Consider the following 21,348-nt stretch of genomic DNA (forward strand, 5'->3'; position numbering starts at 1 on the left):
AAGAAAGCAAGGAAAAAGATAGTGGAATAAGTGTTGGTGAATTGTGGGGTCCACGTATAAATGATGTGTAAAATTATTATTTATTGAAAAACTTTTAATATTTAGACTTTATGTAATTTTAACGGATAATCCAAGATGATAAAACTATTCTATTTTTTTTGGGCAGGATGGAGTACCTGCTACTACTGTATTGAAATCAGTGGAAACTACAAAGAGAATTGATTGATGGCAAATAAAAAAAACATTCAAACCAAGATTGAAAAAATATGTTAGTGAAGAACACACTGGATTTCTAAATAGATGAATATCAAATGTAATGTCTAAAATAATTGACCAAGAATTGATCAAGAACGAAATCGATGAACATGATCAAGTGCCAAATTATATAAAGCTAGTCCCTTTTCACCAAGGCGGTGAACCCAACTCCTCAGACAAGACAAGGTTAGCTACTCAGGCATCGGCCTCACATTCTCAATCATCTTCACAACTTGTGCTATTTTAGGCCTCTGCTCTGCCATCCTCACCACACAAGCTATACCTATCTGCAACATCTCCACCAACTCCTCCTCTATATTCGGATACTTTAGCAGTTCGAGATCGAACACCTCCGCTGTCCACTCCTCCCTCACCACTGAGTGCACCCAACGCACCAGATGGAGAATCTCGTCCCCATTCGTCGTGTGTATGGGTGACTTACCTGTCAGGAGCTCCAGCAGGATCACTCCGAAGCTGTACACATCCGACGCCTGTGTTGCCTTTCGCGTGTCTGTCACCTCCGGGGCACGGTACCCTGCAGCACGAGCTACTGGTGGAGGCACCGAGCTCATTACTGCTGCCAGACCAGGATCCGACACACACCCATGGTTTTGAGGGTTTAGGAATATGTTTGAGGATTTCACGTTGCCATGGACGAGCTTCCCGTTGTTTTCTTCGTGGACACGGGCAATGCCCCTTGCTGCTCCGAGGGCTATCTTTACTCGCCTTTCCCAGTCCAACGGGGTCTTGTTTTCTCCTCGTTTTCCTGCAAGTTTCAACAAGAGTCACAACTACTTAACCGCTTTGTTCATCCATCTGTTAGCAACAGCTGATAACATCCATAATGATCAACAATAATGCAAGACTAATAATTGTAAGAACAAAACAAGAGGATCAATCATAGAGAATCATCCCAAAATAACAAATGGTAGTAGTTAGCAAACAAAAGGCTAAGAGATGCTGTAAATATTATAAACAAATCACCAATTCCACACATCAAAAATCACAGTTGTTTGCCAAAAAATTGAGAAGCAAAATGGAGAAAAGGTGTGAGAAAAGTACCATGAAGCATTGAAGCCAAACTCCCTTGAGTGTAATAATCATAAACCATGAGCTTCTCATCCTTTGAGTAATAGTAAGCCCTCAACTCAGCCACATTCTCATGCTTGATGCCTCCAATCAACTCCATCTGCTGCTCGAAATCCTTCTTCCCGACGTTCACATCCTTGAGCCTCTTCACCACCACTGTCGTCGCATCCTCCATGACCGCCCTATAGGCCGTCCCGAACGTGCCCTTACCCAACACCTCAGCGGAAGCCCTCAACAAATCCTCCAAATCAAAGGCATAGTTACACCCCTCGAAAAAGGCCAACTTATTACTACCATCTTCGCCCCCGGAGATAGCTCTCTCCCCCTTCTCGAGCTTCCCCGTAAACACATCATCATTGTCAGCCTTCCTCCTAAGCAAGCACACAAACAATAGGAAACCAAAGCCAACAAGCCCGGCAACAGAGCCACCTACCACAATCCCAAGCATTGCATTTTGACTAAGCCTTCCTACATTCTTGATTCTTGAACCTTGCTCACGCGGTGCTAACACTAAAGGTGAGCTAGTGACAGTGTAATCCAACAAAGATTGATCATTTCCCGCAAACACAGATTTGGGAAACCTCTGCAATGACCTAGGCACACTACCCACAAGATCATTGTCTGACAAATTAAGCTGCTGCAAATTAGGTAAATTCAAATCAGGAATTTCACCGGAAAGAGAATTCTTGGCAAGATTCAATGCAGTGAGCTGAGACAAGCTAGAAAGGGAGGTAGGGATGGCGCCGGTGAAGGCATTGTGAGACAAATTAAGCACGGTTAGATTCCTCCAAAGAGAGAAATCCAAAGGGAGTGGGCCAGAGAAACGGTTGTAGTGAAGATAGAGAAAGGTTAGGTTTTTCAAGCCCCCAAAATCAAGCGGGAAAGACCCAGTAATGGCGTTGGATCTGAGGCTCAAGATCTGCAGAGCTGATAAGCGGCCGAGCGTGTTGGCCGGAATAGGGCCGTGGAGGCCGATTCCCGGCAGCCTCACTGAAATTACTCTGTTGCCCTCATCGTCGCAGGAGATTCCGGTCCAGTTGTGGCAAATTGGGGAATTCGCATCCCAGTTCAGAGAGCGAGAATGAGGGAGATTGTTTGCGAAATCTAGCAATGCTTGCTTGTCGCTTTCAAGAAGAGTTTTTTCAGCAGCATGGCATTTCAGTACCAAAAAAATGGCACCCGCCATGAAAACAGCAAGGCCCAGCTGCCCCTTCATCTCAAAGATTGGATTTTTTTCTGGGTTTGAAGAATTTGAAACAAAAAACTCAACTTTTGAGCAAAGGATGAAGATTTCAAGAATTGTATTTGGGAAAAGTGGAGAGATAGAAAGGGGGCTGGCTTGTTAGAGAAACGAAGAGTTGTTTGTCTGTGTTGGATTTTTGGAATTGAGTGCCATTTGTAACAACTGCTCTCACACAGAAATAGTGATGATGAGAGAGAAAGAACAAAGTTTTATAGAGAAATGAAGTAAACTCTGGAAAAGGCAAAGTGAATTAAGAAAGATTTAGTTATGGTTTCAAAATACAACGTTATTGTTCTAGTCTTTTTGTTGGATCTCTTTATTCCAGTTTAGAAACTTGAAATTGGAATTCGAAATTGGATCTTATTCTCTCACAAAGATCAACGCTTAGTCCACTATAAGGCGGACCCGCCTAATAACCACACCCCAGTTTTTGTCTATAGCCCCAATTTTATTATCCATAGCCCCAAAATTCTATTTCCGCCACTATAGTTGACACCTCCAATAGCCCCCAAATTTTATAATCAATTTTCATTTTTAAATATTTTTAGTTTCAATCAAGTGTAATTTAAATAATCGCAGTGTAAATTACTAGAATACGAGGTAATTAGGGCCGAATATTCGTTGTATTGCAAACCGGTAAAATTATACAATGAATAATTAAAATAAAATACAACTACAAAACTCCGCCACCGTCTACTCGGTGTCGAAGTCGGCTTCCTCGTGTTCCTCTTCTTCTTCTTCTCCTCCTCCTCCTCCTCCTCTCTCGCTGCTGCCGGCCGCGGTATCCCCAGGCCCATTATCAACCAACCCCAGTCGACTCTCAATCCGATTGATGAGCCTCTTGTAGACGTTCCTGACGTACGGGTCAGTTTCCCCCGCGGTATGACCTGCATACGTCTTGCAGTTGTTGCATCAACTGCACTCTATGGTATTGGCCAATACCTCGTGGGGTTGCACCGTGGGCTGTGGGATTGGGGAGGGCTGGCTGGTGAAGCGTGTCTAGGTTGGGTCTGTAATCTCCAAATGCGGAACGACTCAGATTCCGCTGTAAAGGTGGCGGAGTTGGAGAAGACCTCCACGACTGAGATGGAGGAAGGGGTGGACTCGATGCCCACGGTGGGGGAGATTGATTCCAACTCCAAGGCTGGGACGGAGGCGCATATCCGCCAAAGCCCGACGGCTGAGAAGCATATCCGCCAAAACCCGATGGCTGAGAAGGATAGCCCGAGGGGTTTGATGGATTGCTGCCATATCCCGATTCCTGAGAGTCGGGTGATTCGTCGTCTCCTCGGTGCATTTTTTAGAGAGTGGTTGTGTAGATAGTGAGTGGAGGGATTTTGTGAAAATGGTGAAAAATAGGTGGTGGGGAGTGGTATTTATAGAGAAAAAAAATAAAAAAAAAAATTGAAATTGACGCCGCAAGCACCGCGGCGGATGTCGCCACTATGGTCACCGCGCCTATAGGCGCGGCTATGCCCCCCGCCGCGTCCTCGCCCCGCACCCGGCGATCGCCCGTCCGCCCCCCTCGCCACGCCCGCCGCGTCCACCCCCGGGGCGGACAACCTTGCCACTATAGCCCGCCGCCCGCCCGTGAACGCGGCTATAGCCGCGTCCACTCCATAGTGGATACCCTAATGCGCACCGAAAAAGGCACATTGATATTATAAAGGGCTCTCGACTCTCTGTCAATTCAAATTAATAGTATTCGTTAAAGAATTTGGTATTTGGTGACTTTATATGCATTTTTTGTTTGCATATGTTGGCTGGCTCGTGTAGGAGCAGTTGTTGTTTTACTATGATTTAAAATTAATTAAGTCCAACTAAAGATAGTAAATTTAAATAGTAAATAAAAAAAGGTAGGGAAGAAGAATCCAATGAAAAGTTAAAATGGATTTGAAGATTTGATACTTGAGTGTATTGAAGCTTATGATTACGGAATCGGATCCTCTGCTGTGCCCCTTGGCACAGCAGGAGCTGCTGTGTATTAAACGCAGCCTCCAACAAATGAAACGCAAGTATGTTTTTTTCATTCTTTTTATTTCCTTTTCCTTTCTTTTACAATTTCAATCCTTTTTGCTTTCCTTTATTTAACTAAATTACAAGTGCAGATTTAATATGGGTATTTGTGCCTGAATTAATAGCCGACATAGACATTATCAAACTCACTTAAATTATGCAACTACCATAAATTCATACGCAAACATACAATAAAAGAAAAGCAAAAAGGATTGAAATTGTAAAAGAAAGGAAAAGGAAATAAAAAGAATGAAAAAAACATACCTGCGTTTCATTTGTTGGATGCTGCGTTTAATACACAGCAGCTCCTGCTGTGCCAAGGGGCACAGCAGAGGATCCGATTCCTATGATTACAACTATCAGATTGTTTGCATAAACAGTGAAAGTGGAGTTGAACATTGACAAATGCTAGTGTAGTGCCTAACTATCATAATGACAAGTTTAAAGTCAATTACCACTAATCATTGCAACTAAAACAATATAGCGGATGGCCACAAAAGAATTTAATGGAAAAAAAAGTTAATAAATATTGTTTATGCTTCTTCAACCAAGGCATAATTTCTTATGCGTAGTCGAGGCTGTTAATTAAATTCGAAAATATACTTATGTTAAGTGTGATTTGTAAGCATTTATACACAAACAAATGTTATAAATCAATGTATACAAAAATACTTCTCCATCCATGAAAAATAGACTCATTTTGCCATTTTGGATTTTCACAAAAAATAGTCTTATTTCTAAAAATGAAAAGTTTTTCTCTTATATTTTTTCCACCTTTTCTTCTCTCTTTAATACTTTATCTTTCTCCTACCTCTGTTATTTTATTCATTTTGTACCTCACCTCTCTTACTATATCAATATTGAAATTTGAGTTGTCTACAAATAAGACTATTTTTTATAGACAGAGAAGTATTAAGTAATTTCCCTCTATCCCACTTAAGGAGTCATACTTTACCATTTTTAGATGTCCCACTTTAGGAATCCAGATTTAAATATTCTATAAATGGTAATAGACCATACATTCCACTCACTTTTTTTCTACTCACATTTTATTATAAAGAGTGAACTACATAAATAGTACTCCACCGTCCCATAATAGATGTCACACTTTCTTTTTTAGTTTGCCTCACAAAAGATGTCATATTTCATTTTTTAGGAAAAATTCTCTCACATTAATATAAATATACTATTTTCTCTCTCCACTTAACATACAAAATAACATCTCCTAAAATCTTGTGTCATTTCCCAAGTGTGTCATCTATTATGGGACGGAGGGAGTACATGATCTTTCACTTTCACACAAAAATGACACCATATCTTTGTTTTATATCATTTTTTTACCTACAAATCACATTTTGAGTATCTGATGCTCATTTTCACCTCAAAATACCCCCTAAAAAACACATTTTCACATTTTTCGTTCCATGAAGGGCATTTTTGGTCATACACGAAAAGAGGACATAAAATGATATACTCCCTCCGTCCCAATAAAAATCAAACATTTAGTTTTTGGCACGAGATTTTATGTAATGTTGTTTTGTGAGTTAATGAATAGAGAGTAAAGTAAGTGAGATGAAAAAATAGAGAAAGTGTTGTTTGTATTTTAGAAAACGTTCAATTTTTAATGAGACAGATGAAGTATATATCTTCTCTATCTTTCTCTTCTATACTTTTATTATTAATATTAATATTGTGATATTATAAATTTATATTTAATTTATATTTTAATATTATTTAAATTAAACTCATACTTAATTACAGATATAGTTTTAATTATTATTATTATATTATTATAACATTAATAACTCGTAATTGATTAATAATTATAATATACTACTTATTTAATATATAGATCTTATAATATTAAATTATAATGATAATTATTATTATTATTATTATTATTATTATTTTATCAATGTAGTCTTAATAAAATTTAAAATTATGAATTATATATATAACAATATAAAATGATTGAATACTTTTAATTAGGTGTTTTAGTCCTAAAATGATACTCACTCCGTCCCACAAGAATATGCATTCTTTCATTTTTAGTTCGTCCTACAAGAATATGCATTATCTAATTTTGAAAAGTCTTTTCTCTCTAGTAAGGTTAGACTCATTCTCCACGCACAATACTTTAATTACTTTTTCTCTTCACATCTCTTTTACTTTACTAATTTTATATTAAAATTTGTGCCGAATCCAAATTGTATATTCTTTGGGGACGGAGGGAGTATTATAAAACAATTAAATTAAAAATATTAAATTAATTTAATTAGTTTAAATAATTTATTTAATTAGATATTTTGTCCTTAACTTATACTACGAATGTCAATTAGGTGTATGTATAAAATACTAGTAGTAAAAGGGAGAAAATGAAGAATAAAAACAAGAGGAAATAGAAACTAAGGGCATTAGCAATGGTGTCCCCTCTCTGGAGCCCATCTCAGGGCTTATCTTCATTTTCTCCTACCACGTCAGCAGACCCATCTCAGAGCTTATCTCCATGTAATGAGAGTTCATTCCAGAGCCTATCTCAGAACTTATCTCATTTCCACATCATCATTATTTTATTTTATTTTTAATATCAATGTCTAAATATTTTATACTCCATTAAAATATACATAATAAATTAATTATTTGTTGTATTACAATATTGGAAAAAAAGAATACAACGAGAAGCTAATTTAAAAAAAAACAAAATAAAACATTCTACATTAAAAAACAAAAAAACAAGAGATAAGTAAAATTGAGATTGCCATTAGAGAAGGATAAATGTGAATTGATAGAGAATAAGGTATATATAGTGGATAGAAGATGAATTAATTTTTTTTTAAAGGGGGAGATCGGCTGATGTATCGGCCTTGGGGTGGAGGCGGAAGGGAGTGGCCATCGGCTCCCTCCTGGGCCGATCGTTCGGCCCCATTGCTAGTGGCCTAAGAAGATAAAGTAAAGAAGAAAGAAAAAAAAAATAGAATTCGCATATTTGGTACTCCCTCTATTCCATAGTAGTGGAGGTATTTCTTTCCAGCATGGAGATTAAGAAAAATTGTGTTAAGTGAGTTAACATAAGGAAGAATAAATAGGAAATGAAAAAGGTTGAGAGATAAAGAGAGAATAAAATAAGTGAGAGAAAAGTAAGTGAGAAGAAATGCGTTGACTTTTTACTAAAAAGAGAAATGACTTCACTGCTATGGAACGTACAAAGATAGAAAAATGACTCTACTACTATGGAACAGATGGAGTAATATTTAATTGAAATTTCCAAATATATTGTCTATGACTCAAAAATCACATTTTTGGTACATATGGTTATTTTTGTCATGAGGTACCAAAAACGATATAAAACAAAAATCATGTACTATTTTTGTGCGAAAGTGAAAGATCAAGTACTATTTTTGTAGTTCACTCTATTATAAAACAAATGTATATAAGTAGGACTCACATTTCACTATTTTTTTTTCATCAACTTTCTTTTACATTTTTTAAAACCTATACCGAACTCAAATGGGACTTCTAAAATTGGGACTTGGATAGTAGTACTATCTCCGTATTTTAAAAATAACAACTCTTCTCATTTTAGTGCGTCTTTTAAAAATAATAACTTTCAAACTTTCTATATTAGGAAATCTTTAAACCTCTATATATCAATTTATTTACCACTTATACCACTATAATAAAATGGACTCCACAATCCACTAATATTAATTCTATTATTTTTTTGTCTTCCTCTCTCTTACTTTACTAAATTTTTTCTTCTTTTCTCTTACTTTACCAATTTTTTTCTATTATCTCTTACTTTATCAATTGTGCATTAAAACACATATCATTTAACTCTTATACGAAGCTGCATACTGTAACGACATGATGAATGATATTTTATTGCGTACTCTGATTTAACACCCCTCATAATAATGTCGGACGAGGGACCCTTAGGATTGGGTTTCAACTTTTTTTTTTCATGAATGATGAATGATATCGAAATTTGAGTGCATTAAAGATTGTCAGAGGTTTCCCATGTCCAAAACTATGGTATATTAATGGTGCACACTACCGCTCATAAATATTTGGCCGTTTACAAGCGTTGGCACATTTCAGAAATCATCATAAATTTACTTCCTAGTAATATAAAATAATATATTCTACTAATCAAAATTCAGTTGTATAACAATATTATATCAATTAATTTTATTTGCTATCACATGATTCAACGATTTCTCAAATTACAATAATCATTATTAAACACCACGCCCAAGGTACGTGAAACACAACCATTCTTATTAAAAAATTTGGCTCATCCATAAGACATACTCCTTCCATTCCCTCGTAATTGAGTTATTTTTCTATTTTAAAAAGTTTCTAAGTCATTTCTATATATAGTAGCAATAATTAACACTTTTTTTCTCTCTTATTTATTCTCTCTAACTTACTTTATTTTCTTTACTTTATTTTCTTACTTTTTTTTTATCTATCTGCTTAACACACTAAACATTTTTTTCTAACTCTATGCCAAAAAGTTCCACCTCAACTATGAGGGAACAAAGAAAGTACGTTTTTAAAACAAAAGAAGTACTACTCCCTTCATTCCATGTTAATAGATACTCCCGCCGTTCCATAGTAATAAAGTCATTTTGCCATTTTGATACGTTCCATAGTAATAAAATCATTTCCCTTTTTAGTAAAAGTCAACACATTTTTTCTACACATACTTTACTCTCTCTTACTTTTTTCTCTCTTCATCTCTCTACCTTTTTCATTTTCCACTTTATTCCTCATTACTTAACTCATCTAACACAATTTTTCTTAATCTCCGTGCCGAAAAGAAACGCTTCCATTACTATGGAACAAAGAGAGTACTATATTTCATTTTCTGCTCTCATTTTAGAAAAATAATTAAAATGAAAAAGAGTAAAGTAAAAAAGAGAATAATGTAGAGAAGACTCTTCTCTACATTATTTTCTCTTACTTTACTCTTTCATCTTAATTATTTATTACTTCATCCGTCCCACAAATATGCACTTTTGGTCGGACACAGATTTTAATGCACAATTAATAAAGTAGAAGAGAAATAAAAAGAAAAATGTAATTAAAGTATTGTTAGTAGAAAATGAGTCTTACCTTATTAAAGTGAAAAGAGTTTTCAAATTTGAAAAGTGTATATTTTTATGCAATGGACTAAAAACGAAAAAATACATATTCTTACGGAGCGGAGAAAGTATTATTTTTCTAAAATGAGTGCAGAAAATGAACGCCTCTATTAAAATAGAATGGAGGGAGTATTATTTAATTACTCAAATAACCTTATATTGTTCATTAACTTATTTTGCTTTATTTGAACTAACCTAATAAGTGGTTATGAATTCATAGTTTTGCGGAGCATTAAAAAAGCTTAAAACAATACATAAATTTTAACGTATGTAAATAAAAGGTGATTTTTCTTTTAACATAGATGTATTACCTTTATTTCATTTTTCTATTAATAGAAGATATTTTATTTATTTATCGCTCTATACTAGTAATGATGTGACCAATCCACCGTATCGCGTACATGGGTTATGAGCTAATATGAGTTAAAAATTTCTTACCCTAATCCTAAATAATCAGGTTTACGGCTTGATTTATACATACTCACTTAGTCTTATAAAAAATACAACTTTTTTCTATTTTGATAGAATACTTCTATTTCGGTAACTTCTTTCTTTCTAATTTGACATATTAACCATAATCATCTTCAACAAAGAATAAACAGGAAAGAAGAAGGGATGAATTGTATGTGGTGAAGGGTGTCGCTACAGTTGCAAGGCGATAGCATTTCCAGTTAACAGAGAGGTGGAAAGGTTTTTACTCCCTTTGTCCCACATTAAGTGAATCATTTTCATTTTGGGAAGTCTCACTCTAAATGACACATTTCTAAAAATAGAAATATCATTCTCTCTATTTTTTCCTTCTCTCTTACCAGAATAGAAATGTTTCACTTAAAATAGGACGGATGAAGGGAGTAATTTTTTAAAAATATATATAAATATATTTATATATATAGGGGTGCATTATAATGATAACTCCAATTTGTGTGATAACCCTATAACTAAATCTCCACCACACATTTTAAAAATATGTGGTTTGGATTTAATCTAACAAAACTATCATTTTATCAAATAAAACTATCATATTTCGGATATATTAAGGGCAAAATAGTCATTTCGTTATAAAATTGGGCGGGTAAGAAGAAAACGTGAATTAAACACTGCATTCAATTTCTCTCACACTCAAACCCTCTGAATCGCATTTCAAACCCTTGCTTCTTCAGTTTCAAAGGAAAAATCATCCAAATTCTGGAATATGTCGAAGGAAAACGCTCAAGCATCATCGAAGGAAGACTGGATGAAGTTTATTACTTATTTCACTTTTGTTTTTGCTCGATTTTATCATTTTGCCAGAGATTCTCGTTTTTTTTCGATTCTATAGTTTTTTAGTGTAGATTTAGAGTTACATTTGACAACATGATGAATTTACTTTGAATTTACTTCATACTTGGTTTTGTATCATCAATTCATACCTTATTCCATGATGAATTATTGTTTTAAATTATAAAATGATAGTTTCAAATGATAAAATGATACCAGGGATAGAAATCAGCTGCTTCTACTAATGTATTGAATTTCATACCAATCATTGGCTTCAAAGTATCATCACAAACCAGAATGTACATACCTACAAATCAGTAAAACTATCATTTTATCAAGTTAGAGTATCATTCTATCCGGCAAAACTATCATTTTATCAACTCAGAGTATCATTCTATCCGGCAAAACTATCATTTTATCAACTCAGAGTATCATTCTATCGGGTAAAACTATCATTGTATGCAGTAAACCTAACATTTATAAGCCAAAAGTATCATGTTAACACATAATCGGCAATGCATAATATAATTACATAATATCATGAACTGATTTGTTGCCCAGTTTATGAATGCCAAAACCAACTGAACGAGCATAATGTTAATAGAAATCAGCTGCTTCTACTAATGTATTGAATTTTATACCAATCATTGGCTTCAAAGCATCATCACAAACAGGAATGTACATACCTACAAATCAATAAAACTATCATTTTATCAACTCAGAGTATCATTCTATCCGGCAAAACAATCATTGTATGCAGGAATGTACATACCTAAAAATCAATAAAACTATCATTTTATCAACTCAGAGTATCATTCTATCCGGCAAAACTATCATTTTATCAACTCAGAGTATCATTCTATCTGGCAAAACTATCCGGCAAAACTATCATTTTATCAACTCAGAGTATCATTCTATCCGGCAAAACTATCATTCTATGTAGTAAACCTAACATTTATAAGCCAAAAGTATCATGTTAACACATAATCGGCAATGCATAATATGTCATTTTGTCAGGTTAAAGTATCATTTTTATCAACTTATATGCAAAATTGAAAACATCTTCCCGGTCATAATTATGCGAGAAATATGGAAACAAAATCTGGAGATTATGGAATAATGAACCAAATCGGAAGAAAATCTGGAGCCTATGTAAATAAAATAGGCGAGAAATATGGAAACAAGATCGCTGAGAAGAGAGAATCGAACTGAGAGAAAGTGAAAGAATGAAGCGAAATTCAGAAATTAAATGAGGAAAATGACATATTTACCATCTGCACCTTTTTTATGAAGTAAATCTAAGTTTGAATCTCAGCCACAAGATTAGAAAATATGTGTGATTCAGATTTGGTTATAGAGTTATTACGTGATTTGGGGGTTATCATATGATCACAACTCTATATATATAGAGTTGTGATCAATGTCGAACCAATTTGAAAGACCGAACTAGAGACCAAATCTGGGCCATTAGATCTAGTTTTTTGATGAGATATGCTGCTGTGTAAATTTTTCGGTATTCATTACAAGCTCATTTTACTTCATTGTATAGGTTTATTACTTCATTCCGTACGTAATACCTTGAAACTACAACATGTTTTTACTTGCTTCCAGTAGGTTTTGAAATGATTCAACATATGTTTCATTTGAATTCATTGACATGAGTTTTTACTTTATTTACATTAAAAAATGTAATTTATTCAAGTGCGTTTATTACTTCATCCAGAAAAGTCATTACATCATTGGATAAGGTTTTTACTTCATTCCAGTAGGACTTCAAATGCTTCTACACATACTTCATTCCAATAATTTATTACATCATTCCATGTGTTTATTACACCATATCAGCGTTGTGGCGGTGGTGATAGATATTGTAGAGAGAAAGAACGGCACGCGACAGCGAAACCGCATTTACTTACTGGAATGAAGTAATAATCCTACTGGAATGAAGTTAAATCTTCGTAACATGTTAGTATGGCTTATTTACCTCCGGATGAATTAAAATAGGCTCGTGATGAAGGCGAAAATACGAAAATAATTGATAAATTTGTGCCTCTCATCCATAAAAAACTAGATCTAAAAACCCTAATTTGGTATGGTTCGGTGGTTCGGTCTTTAAGAGTGGATTTGTGAATAATGGGACTCTATATATATATATATATATAGGGATGTATTCATTTCCTTTTCCTATATTTCATCCTTTTTCCTTCTTAATATCAGCCATTAGATTAGAGAAATGGACGGTCAAGATCAACATTGTGTAATTAATCCCGTGTTGCATTATTTGTCCTATTTTGTGCATTATGAGGGTACAATAGTAATCTAATAATGGCTGGAAACCGCTACGAATAATGCACCACATGGTCACGAGTAATGCATATAATTGCCTATATAATGCACAATATGTGAACTGCAATGCATACGAACAAGATGTGCTGTGTTATGATGTTTGACACACGTTTCTTGTTTCCCCTAAGGGTTTAATAAGCTTAGGGGCTAGGGTATAGTACGTAGACATGTATGTAATCTTCACATGGTAACGAGTAATGGATATAATTGACTATATAATGCACAATTTGTGAACTGCAATGCATACGAACAAGATGTGCTGTGTTATGATGTTTGACACACGTTTCTTGTTTCCCCTAAGGCTTTAATAAGCTTAGGGGCTAGGGTATAGTACGTACTCATTAATAAAAAATTATAAAACGATACGAATAATTCACCAAATTGTCACGAGTAATGGATGTTATTAACTATATAATGCACAATATGTGAACTGCAATGCATACGAATAAGATGTACCATGTTATGATGTTTGACACACGTTTCTTGTTTCCCCTAAGGGTTTAATAAGCTTAGGGGCTAGGGTATAGTACGTAGACATTACTAAATGCACGTATGTAATCTTCAATCCGTTGATTAACCCATATACACAATACCTCTAATAATGCATAATATACTGAGATAATGACAATTAACAGCTACATAATGCACTACCTAAACCAAATAATGCACATACGTATATTCCAATAACAACAATTTGTTAGTAATGTCTACGTACTATACCCTAGCCCCTAAGCTTATTAAACCCTTAGGAGAAACAAGAAACGTGTGTCAAACATCATAACATGGTACATCTTATTCGTATGCATTGCAGTTCACATATTGTGTATTATATAGTTAATAACATGCATTACTCGTGACAATTTGGTGAATTATTCGTATCCTTTTATAATTTGTTATTAATGCGTACGTACTATACCCTAGCCCCTAAGCTTATTAAACCCTTAGGGAAACAAGAAACGTGTGTCAAACATCATAACACAGCACATCTTGTTCGTATGCATTGCAGTTCACAAATTGTGCATTATATAGTCAATTATATCCATTACTCGTTACCATGTGAAGATTACATACGTGTCTACGTACTATACCCTAGCCCCTAAGCTTATTAAACCCTTAGGGGAAACAAGAAACGTGTGTCCAAACATCATAACATGGTACATCTTATTCGTATGCATTGCAATTCACATATTGTGCATTATATAGTCAATTATATGCATTACTCGTGACCATGTGGTGCATTATTCGCAGATACCAAAATGTGGCAGTTACTTTTCCGTCAAATGTCAATAATAACCCTGTAATGCATACAATCACCTTCTATAATGCAACACGGAACCAGTTTTATAGAATCAATCTGATCCGTTGATGCCTTAGATCTAACGCGTAATATTAAGAAGGAAAAAGGATCTAAGATGTGAAAAGGAGAATAACGCTCCCCTATATATATATATATATATATATATATATATATATATATATATATAGGGTTTTCATCTACCAAAAGAAGTCCTTAAGTATAGAAATACATACCATATATGGACCGTCAGATTTGGAGATTAATGGCCATGATCTGGAATGAATCCTTGTTTTTGTTGGGTCATAATAAGACGGATTTGTGTCATGTGAGGGGTAAATTAAGAATAAAAAAAATTAGGAACCGTCACCTACCGTTTTAGTGGACGGATTTTATGGCATTTATTAATATTGACAGCAAAATACATTTTCATTTCATACGCTAGTTATTAGGTGAGAGAGAGAAAAGGTTTATCATTTCTTCAAAGAAAATAACACAAAACCATTCACTCCTAAACCAAAAAACCCTAGTAATTTATTTCACACGCTTCAACGAAATCGGCGATATCTCTCAACAGCGACGCTTCTTTAGCAACAACGACCACTCACTCTGCTGGAGCAGGGATCGTGGACGGTAAAGGTTAATAAAACTTTCTAATAACTTCTATTTTTAGTTTTTGGGTCAAAATTGATTCACGATTTCTGGCATTTTTATTCGTTGTCCACAAGTTTATGAAAGGATGAAGGTGAACAAGAAAGAAGCACAAAACCAACCTCCGAAAAATGGTATTTGGCTGCCTAGATTTGGGTCATTTTTGTGTCGATTGTTTGGATTTTTAAATTTTGCCCTAATTTTCTAACCTTGGTTGTGTTTCGAATAGCCGCTCAATCTGGTTGGCGAACTTTGAAGAACAATTGAGAGGGAATCATTGATGGCAAAGGTGAAAGCCTAAGAAAATATGAATGGTCCTGAAAAAGGTACTTACCGAGATGTCTTTTTCAGTAATGGAGAAATGTGAACTGAACTTTAATATTTTTTGTTGGAAATGGGTAACATGAACTTAAATGTGGGTTTAGTTAAATTTCATGGAAAAATAATTTTTATTAATAACTGTTGGCATTTAATTTACAGCACAATCGGAAATGAAATGGCAACACCAGAAATTGGAAAGGAATCTACAAGGCTCCCACAATTGATGGATCCAATGTTTTAAAAGGTAATATATTTACAGAAAAAACTAAGAATCTCTCTCAGAATTTCATTTCATATACAAGAAACGTATTAGGTCATATATGTAACAGTTTTGTGTCATGTTTACAAACTGTTATTGTTTCTATAAGTTGCATTCAATTTGGAATCACCTAAAATAAATGTATGGTCACTGATTAGCATTGGAATAGTTTTATGGGTTATGTAGTAGCAATATATGAATTAGGTCATGTTTGAATCACTTCTATGTCATAAGTGAAGTATATGAATTAGGTCATCCTTGTATCACTTTTATGTCATAAGTGACAGCAATGTTTATTTTCTCAGATGGAAGTCAACATGGGTGAGAGAAGGCCATTGGAATTGTGGATTATCGACTAGATATAAGGGTGTGCTTCAGTATTTAAGAGCTAAAAAGTATTGTGTTGAAGTTGGCCGAAAATAATCACAGCTCCCTTTCTAATAAAACATCGACATCCAAACATTATGCAACAGACAACAAGAAAATGATGATCGACGTTGAAAAGATGATAGCAAGCTACAGGGCTTCTGTAGTGGCCATGTCAAAAAATTTGGATTTAAAGTATGTTTCATTGATATAATTATGTGCGTATTTAACATATGGGTTTTCAAATGACATTGGATTTTATTGTTTCTTCAAATTAGACTTTAATATGAATTATTTTTCTGACTCTATGACAAAGGTAAAATACGATGGTTGTTTGATCTCTTCTGAAAAGTAAAAACACAGTATAAGATGACTCTATGTCATGCTTGGTACATGTTAGAGTCATTTTGAGCAAAAAAGATAAAAATAAAATCATTAATTTGTTGTGGGAATTTTTGTACAATAACCAAGCAACTTGTGAGAAAAAATTGATTATGTAAATTAGCCGTTCATGTCATAATATATGCATGTAAGAGTCATAATAAACGTAATCAGGCAAAAAAAATAATAGTATATGAGAATTCATACATTGGGTCATAATAAATGAATATTTGGGTCATAGCATCGTATGGTTAATTTGTGTCATAATAAACCAACATTTGGGTCATTATATAACACTAAGGAGTACCAGAATGCGTCATACAAATCTGATCGAAATGTTCGTATCAAACAAACTGAAGTAAAATACAAGATTATTCTCATATTTTTGACATATTAAAAAAAACCCAATATTAATACGGCCAAAGAATACACAAACAATAACCCAAACATCAGCCATTCTTTAGGTCATACTAAACGAATATTTGGGTCATGTCAACTTATGAGTAAATTGGGTCATAATAATCCAATATTCGAGTCATTACATAAAATTACCGAGTACCAGGATGCCTCATACAAATCTGAACGAACTGAGTAATTTCAAACAACTTGACAATGCAAATAAAATGGAGTCCAATAAAAAACTTAAACAGACGTTACTTCAAAAAAGAGACTACATGGCATCAAACTTCAGAATTTCTTCTAGACCGCCTCTTTTCTTTCTCTTTGAATTTGTCGCAATTCATTGAATCGCGGTGATCCCACTACTGACATTTCTTGCATTGAAGCAAAGGCTTGCTCTTAAGCTTCAAAACCTTCTCCACTCTAGAGAGGACTCTACTACCAGATCCCTTCGTACGGACGACTTCTGGTGGGTGAACATCTACTTCTTGGGTGCCTCTGCCCCATAAAAGTCCTATATTAGTTTCTTCTTTTGTGCTGTAGACATTACTACGCCATCGTAAAAAATCTGATGCTTGCTTTACGAATTAACCACATAGATCATACATAGGCAAAATCACAGCATATAATAGAACATATCATACAACTGCCAAAAATGTGTCATACAAGCTAAATTACAAAAATTCAAAAAATAACAACGATAATGAGTCATGCTAAACAAGTAATCGTATCATAACAAATGAATTAAAATTGACATTTCCCAAAAAAATGAAATGCAAACATAACGTCAAGCGACATAGAACATTGTTGCGATAAAATATACAACCAAGCCATTGAGATATGTCGAAAACTGTAACACAAAAATTTCACAACAGAACCTGTGTTTTCTACAACGTTATCGGAGAATGATTGATTGTCTCCCAGCGAAGAATGATCTACTACGGTTTCCATTTATGGAGAAACGGTACAATAAATCTATGCTACAAAAAAACAACTAAAATGAAAATTGATATTGTTAAACAGAATCAGAAAAAATTACGAAAATGAATTTACATATTAAATAATGAAAACCAACTAAAGAAATTAATTAGGATATAAAAAACTGATATGAACCTAAATTACCGATGAAATAAACGGCGACGGAGTGTAGAATAATATTAACAACACATACGAATCGGACAAGAAAATGATCGCATATGAAACAATAATAATGGCAGATCTGTTGAAGAAGATGTAAAATCTGCAGGAGATGAAGAAGATGAAAATTAACTCCCCAATCACGGAAGGAATTGTTAATGGAAAGAGAGACGTGCATCATTATAGGAATTGGAATAACAATCTAATGAACTAGAATGACACTATTAACCTTTTAGGATTATAAGTGAATAAAAAAAAACTTGCATAAATGTTTAAGCCATTAGATCTTCTCATCTCAAGATTAAAACACCTAATCCTATGGTCTAAATTCGGCCTTCATTTCTGGATTTAAAGTGATACTTGTTTGGATCATTTCCATATATATATATATATATATATAGGATAATGATCAATATATAACTAATCTTAAGTGTATAACTAGAGAACAAATCTCAGCCACACATCTTAATGGAACAAATATTATATATATTAATTATATAAAATAGACTAAGGGTATTTTTGTAAATTACATTATGAAATTTAATTATGCACTCAAATTACGTGGTTTTCCTTCCATTCTCTTCTATCAAATCTGCTTCGATTCTCCTTCCAAATCTGCGACCAAGTGCGGCGAGAGAGGTGAGGAACACGGCGGCGGCAGCGGCGGCGCGGAGGTGGAGTCGCTGGGAAACCCCCATTTTTGCGGCGGAGGGATCAGAATTGTTTCCGCAGAAAATCCTGTGACGGCGGGGATCATTCTCTTGTAAATGAGAGGAGAATTTGAGGAAGCGCGGCGGGTGGAGATAAGAGTGGGAAGATGAGGAGCGGAATCGGGGAATGGTGGCGATACTGGAGGTTGAAGCCATGGAATGATGAGGTTGTCGTCGAACAAAATGGTCAAACGCGTACTTGAACACACACCATGGATCACTTAATTTTAAATTCAAATAAATGTGTTAAAATATTATTCCTACAGATTTCACCTATAGTGCTTACTAAAATGGAATAAATTATAAATAATTACTTATTTTAAAATTTAATTTCAATTTAAATTACTCGTTATTAGAGAAATTAATTTCTGCTAACGTTATTATTCAAACAAATGATTAGCTTTTTTCATCAATCTTAAACATAAACGTAGAAAACATCACTCCCTAAACCCTAAACCTTATAAAACACATCACTCTTAGCATGATTTTGCTTCACTCTTGTTTACAAAACACATCACTCTTAGCATGATTTTACTTCACTCTTGTTTACAAAACGCATCACTCTCAAAATGATTTTACACATCACTCTTAGCATGATTTTACTTCACTCTTGTTTACAAAACGCATCACTCTCAAAATGATTTTACTTCACTCTTGTTTACAAAACACGTCACTCTTAGCATGATTTTACTTCACTCTTGTTTACAAAACACGTCACTCTTAGCATGATTTTACATCACTCTTGTTTACAAAACACGTCACTCTTAGCATGATTTTACTTCACTGTTATTTACAAAACACATCACTCTTATTGTGATTTTACTTCACTCTTGTTAACAAAACACATCACTCTTATTGTGATTTTACTTCACTCTTGTTAACAAAACACATCACTCTTATTGTGATTTTACTTCACTCTTATTCTGATTTTACTTCACTCTTGTTAACAAAACACATCACTCTTATTCCGATTTTACTTCACTCTTGTTAATAAAACACATCACTCTTTTATTCTGATTTTACTTCACTCTTGTTTAAAAAACACATCACTCTTATTGTTATTTTACTTCACTCTTGGTTAAAAAACACATCACTCTTATTGTGATTTTATTTCACTCTTTTTTACAAAACACATTACTCTTAGCATGATTTTACTTCACTCTTGTTTACAAAACACATCACTATCAGCATGGTATCTAAGAGTATAAAAGTTTTGAAAATGCAATCTCAACTAGTAATCACCAATCCAAATTCCAGAAACTTGAATATATGAACTTGCAATAGTACAATAATATAGTCCAAAATTCAACACGGTTGGGCATCAACTCAAAGTCAACTTGCAGTACACAACCATTTCTCAAAAATCAAATCCGCAATCCGCAGTTGAATTGAATCAATCCCCAACCAACAATAGCGGAATACGTCGTATTCTGTGTAATACGCAGCCTCAGCGAGCTCCTAATATACAAAGCACGCCACATCCCCGAGCTCCGCGGTCGAATCGAGGTGATCCAAATGAAGCTCTGGCAGCTGCAATCCATCCTCGAGATCACCGACGCCAGGCAGGAAATCGCCCCACTCGTCGCAGTTCCCGATGGCTTCGATTGCGACGGCGGTTCCACGACATCGCCCCACTCGTCGTCCTCGTCTTCTGCGGCGGGAGCGGGCAACAATTTGGTGCGGTGAATAGAGAATTCGGTTGGAAGGGAGCGAAAGAGAAATCTCCGAACACCTCATCATCGTCGTCCTCCGCCATATGGTGAAGGACGCGGATCGATTGCGCCTCTTCTGTTCGATGATAATCCTTGAAATGAAAAAAAAGGTGTGTTTGCTTTACGTTGAAAAGCACTGAGAAGATGGATCTGCCATTAAAATGGATTCTTCACCACACTTAGCTTTTTTTGTTTTGTTAAACACATCGTGGTTTAATTTTGCAGAAGAAGGAAGAGGAGAAGAGGAGAAGAACGCATTTTCTTTTTCAAATGAATTGAATTTGCCAATGACGTAACCTAATTTTGGATGTGCAACGACCATAATACCCCCGCCTTGTTATTATAGAGTAAATTTGTGATTGAGGGAGTTAATATCTCCTTAAATTCAAAAATTAATATTAGCCCTTGATTTTTTTGATCTTGTGGCTATGATTTGTTCTCTAGTTATAGGTTTAAGGGGCACTTGCCATAGATCATGACCCTATATATATATATATATATATATATATATATATATATATATAGAGAGGAGTGATCAAGGTCTAACTAATTTTAAGTGTATAACTAGAGAACAAATCTCAGCCACACATCTTATTACTCCAAATTAATCTTATGGCTTAAATAATCTTGCAGATTTTTATAAAAAATAATAGCCCAAGGGAATTTTCGGAATTCAATATATCAACGTGAATTCAGCGCAATATATCAACGTCAACGCTGATTTCTCCCAAATTCAAAGCGCGATTTCTTACAAATTTCATATTT

The 21,348-nt window shown here is 34.6% G+C and overlaps 1 protein-coding gene across 1 annotated transcript; it reads right to left on the minus strand.

The window, feature by feature from the left end:
* Positions 1-269: 269 nt before the first annotated feature.
* LOC121753667 (probable inactive receptor kinase At4g23740) lies at positions 270-2,887 on the minus strand. Its single transcript, XM_042148906.1, has 2 exons — positions 1,318-2,887; positions 270-1,021 (listed from the first exon to the last, which is right to left on the minus strand). The coding sequence occupies exons 1-2, from the start codon at positions 2,558-2,560 to the stop codon at positions 447-449; spliced, it is 1,818 nt and encodes a 605-aa protein (XP_042004840.1). The 5' UTR covers positions 2,561-2,887; the 3' UTR covers positions 270-446.
* Positions 2,888-21,348: the final 18,461 nt, after the last annotated feature.

The sequence above is a fragment of the Salvia splendens genome, chromosome 11 (assembly GCF_004379255.2).
Source record: "Salvia splendens isolate huo1 chromosome 11, SspV2, whole genome shotgun sequence".
Classification (NCBI taxonomy): domain Eukaryota; kingdom Viridiplantae; phylum Streptophyta; class Magnoliopsida; order Lamiales; family Lamiaceae; genus Salvia; species Salvia splendens.

Bases quoted from the DNA above. Each gene is read 5' to 3' on its own strand.
- LOC121753667 (XM_042148906.1), bottom strand. From the start codon at position 2,560: ATGAAGGGGCAGCTGGGCCTTGCTGTTTTCATGGCGGGTGCCATTTTT. The intron at 1,022-1,317 runs GTACTTTTCTCA...TGAAACTTGCAG, and splicing joins TTTGGCTTCAATGCTTCATG to GAAAACGAGGAGAAAACAAG.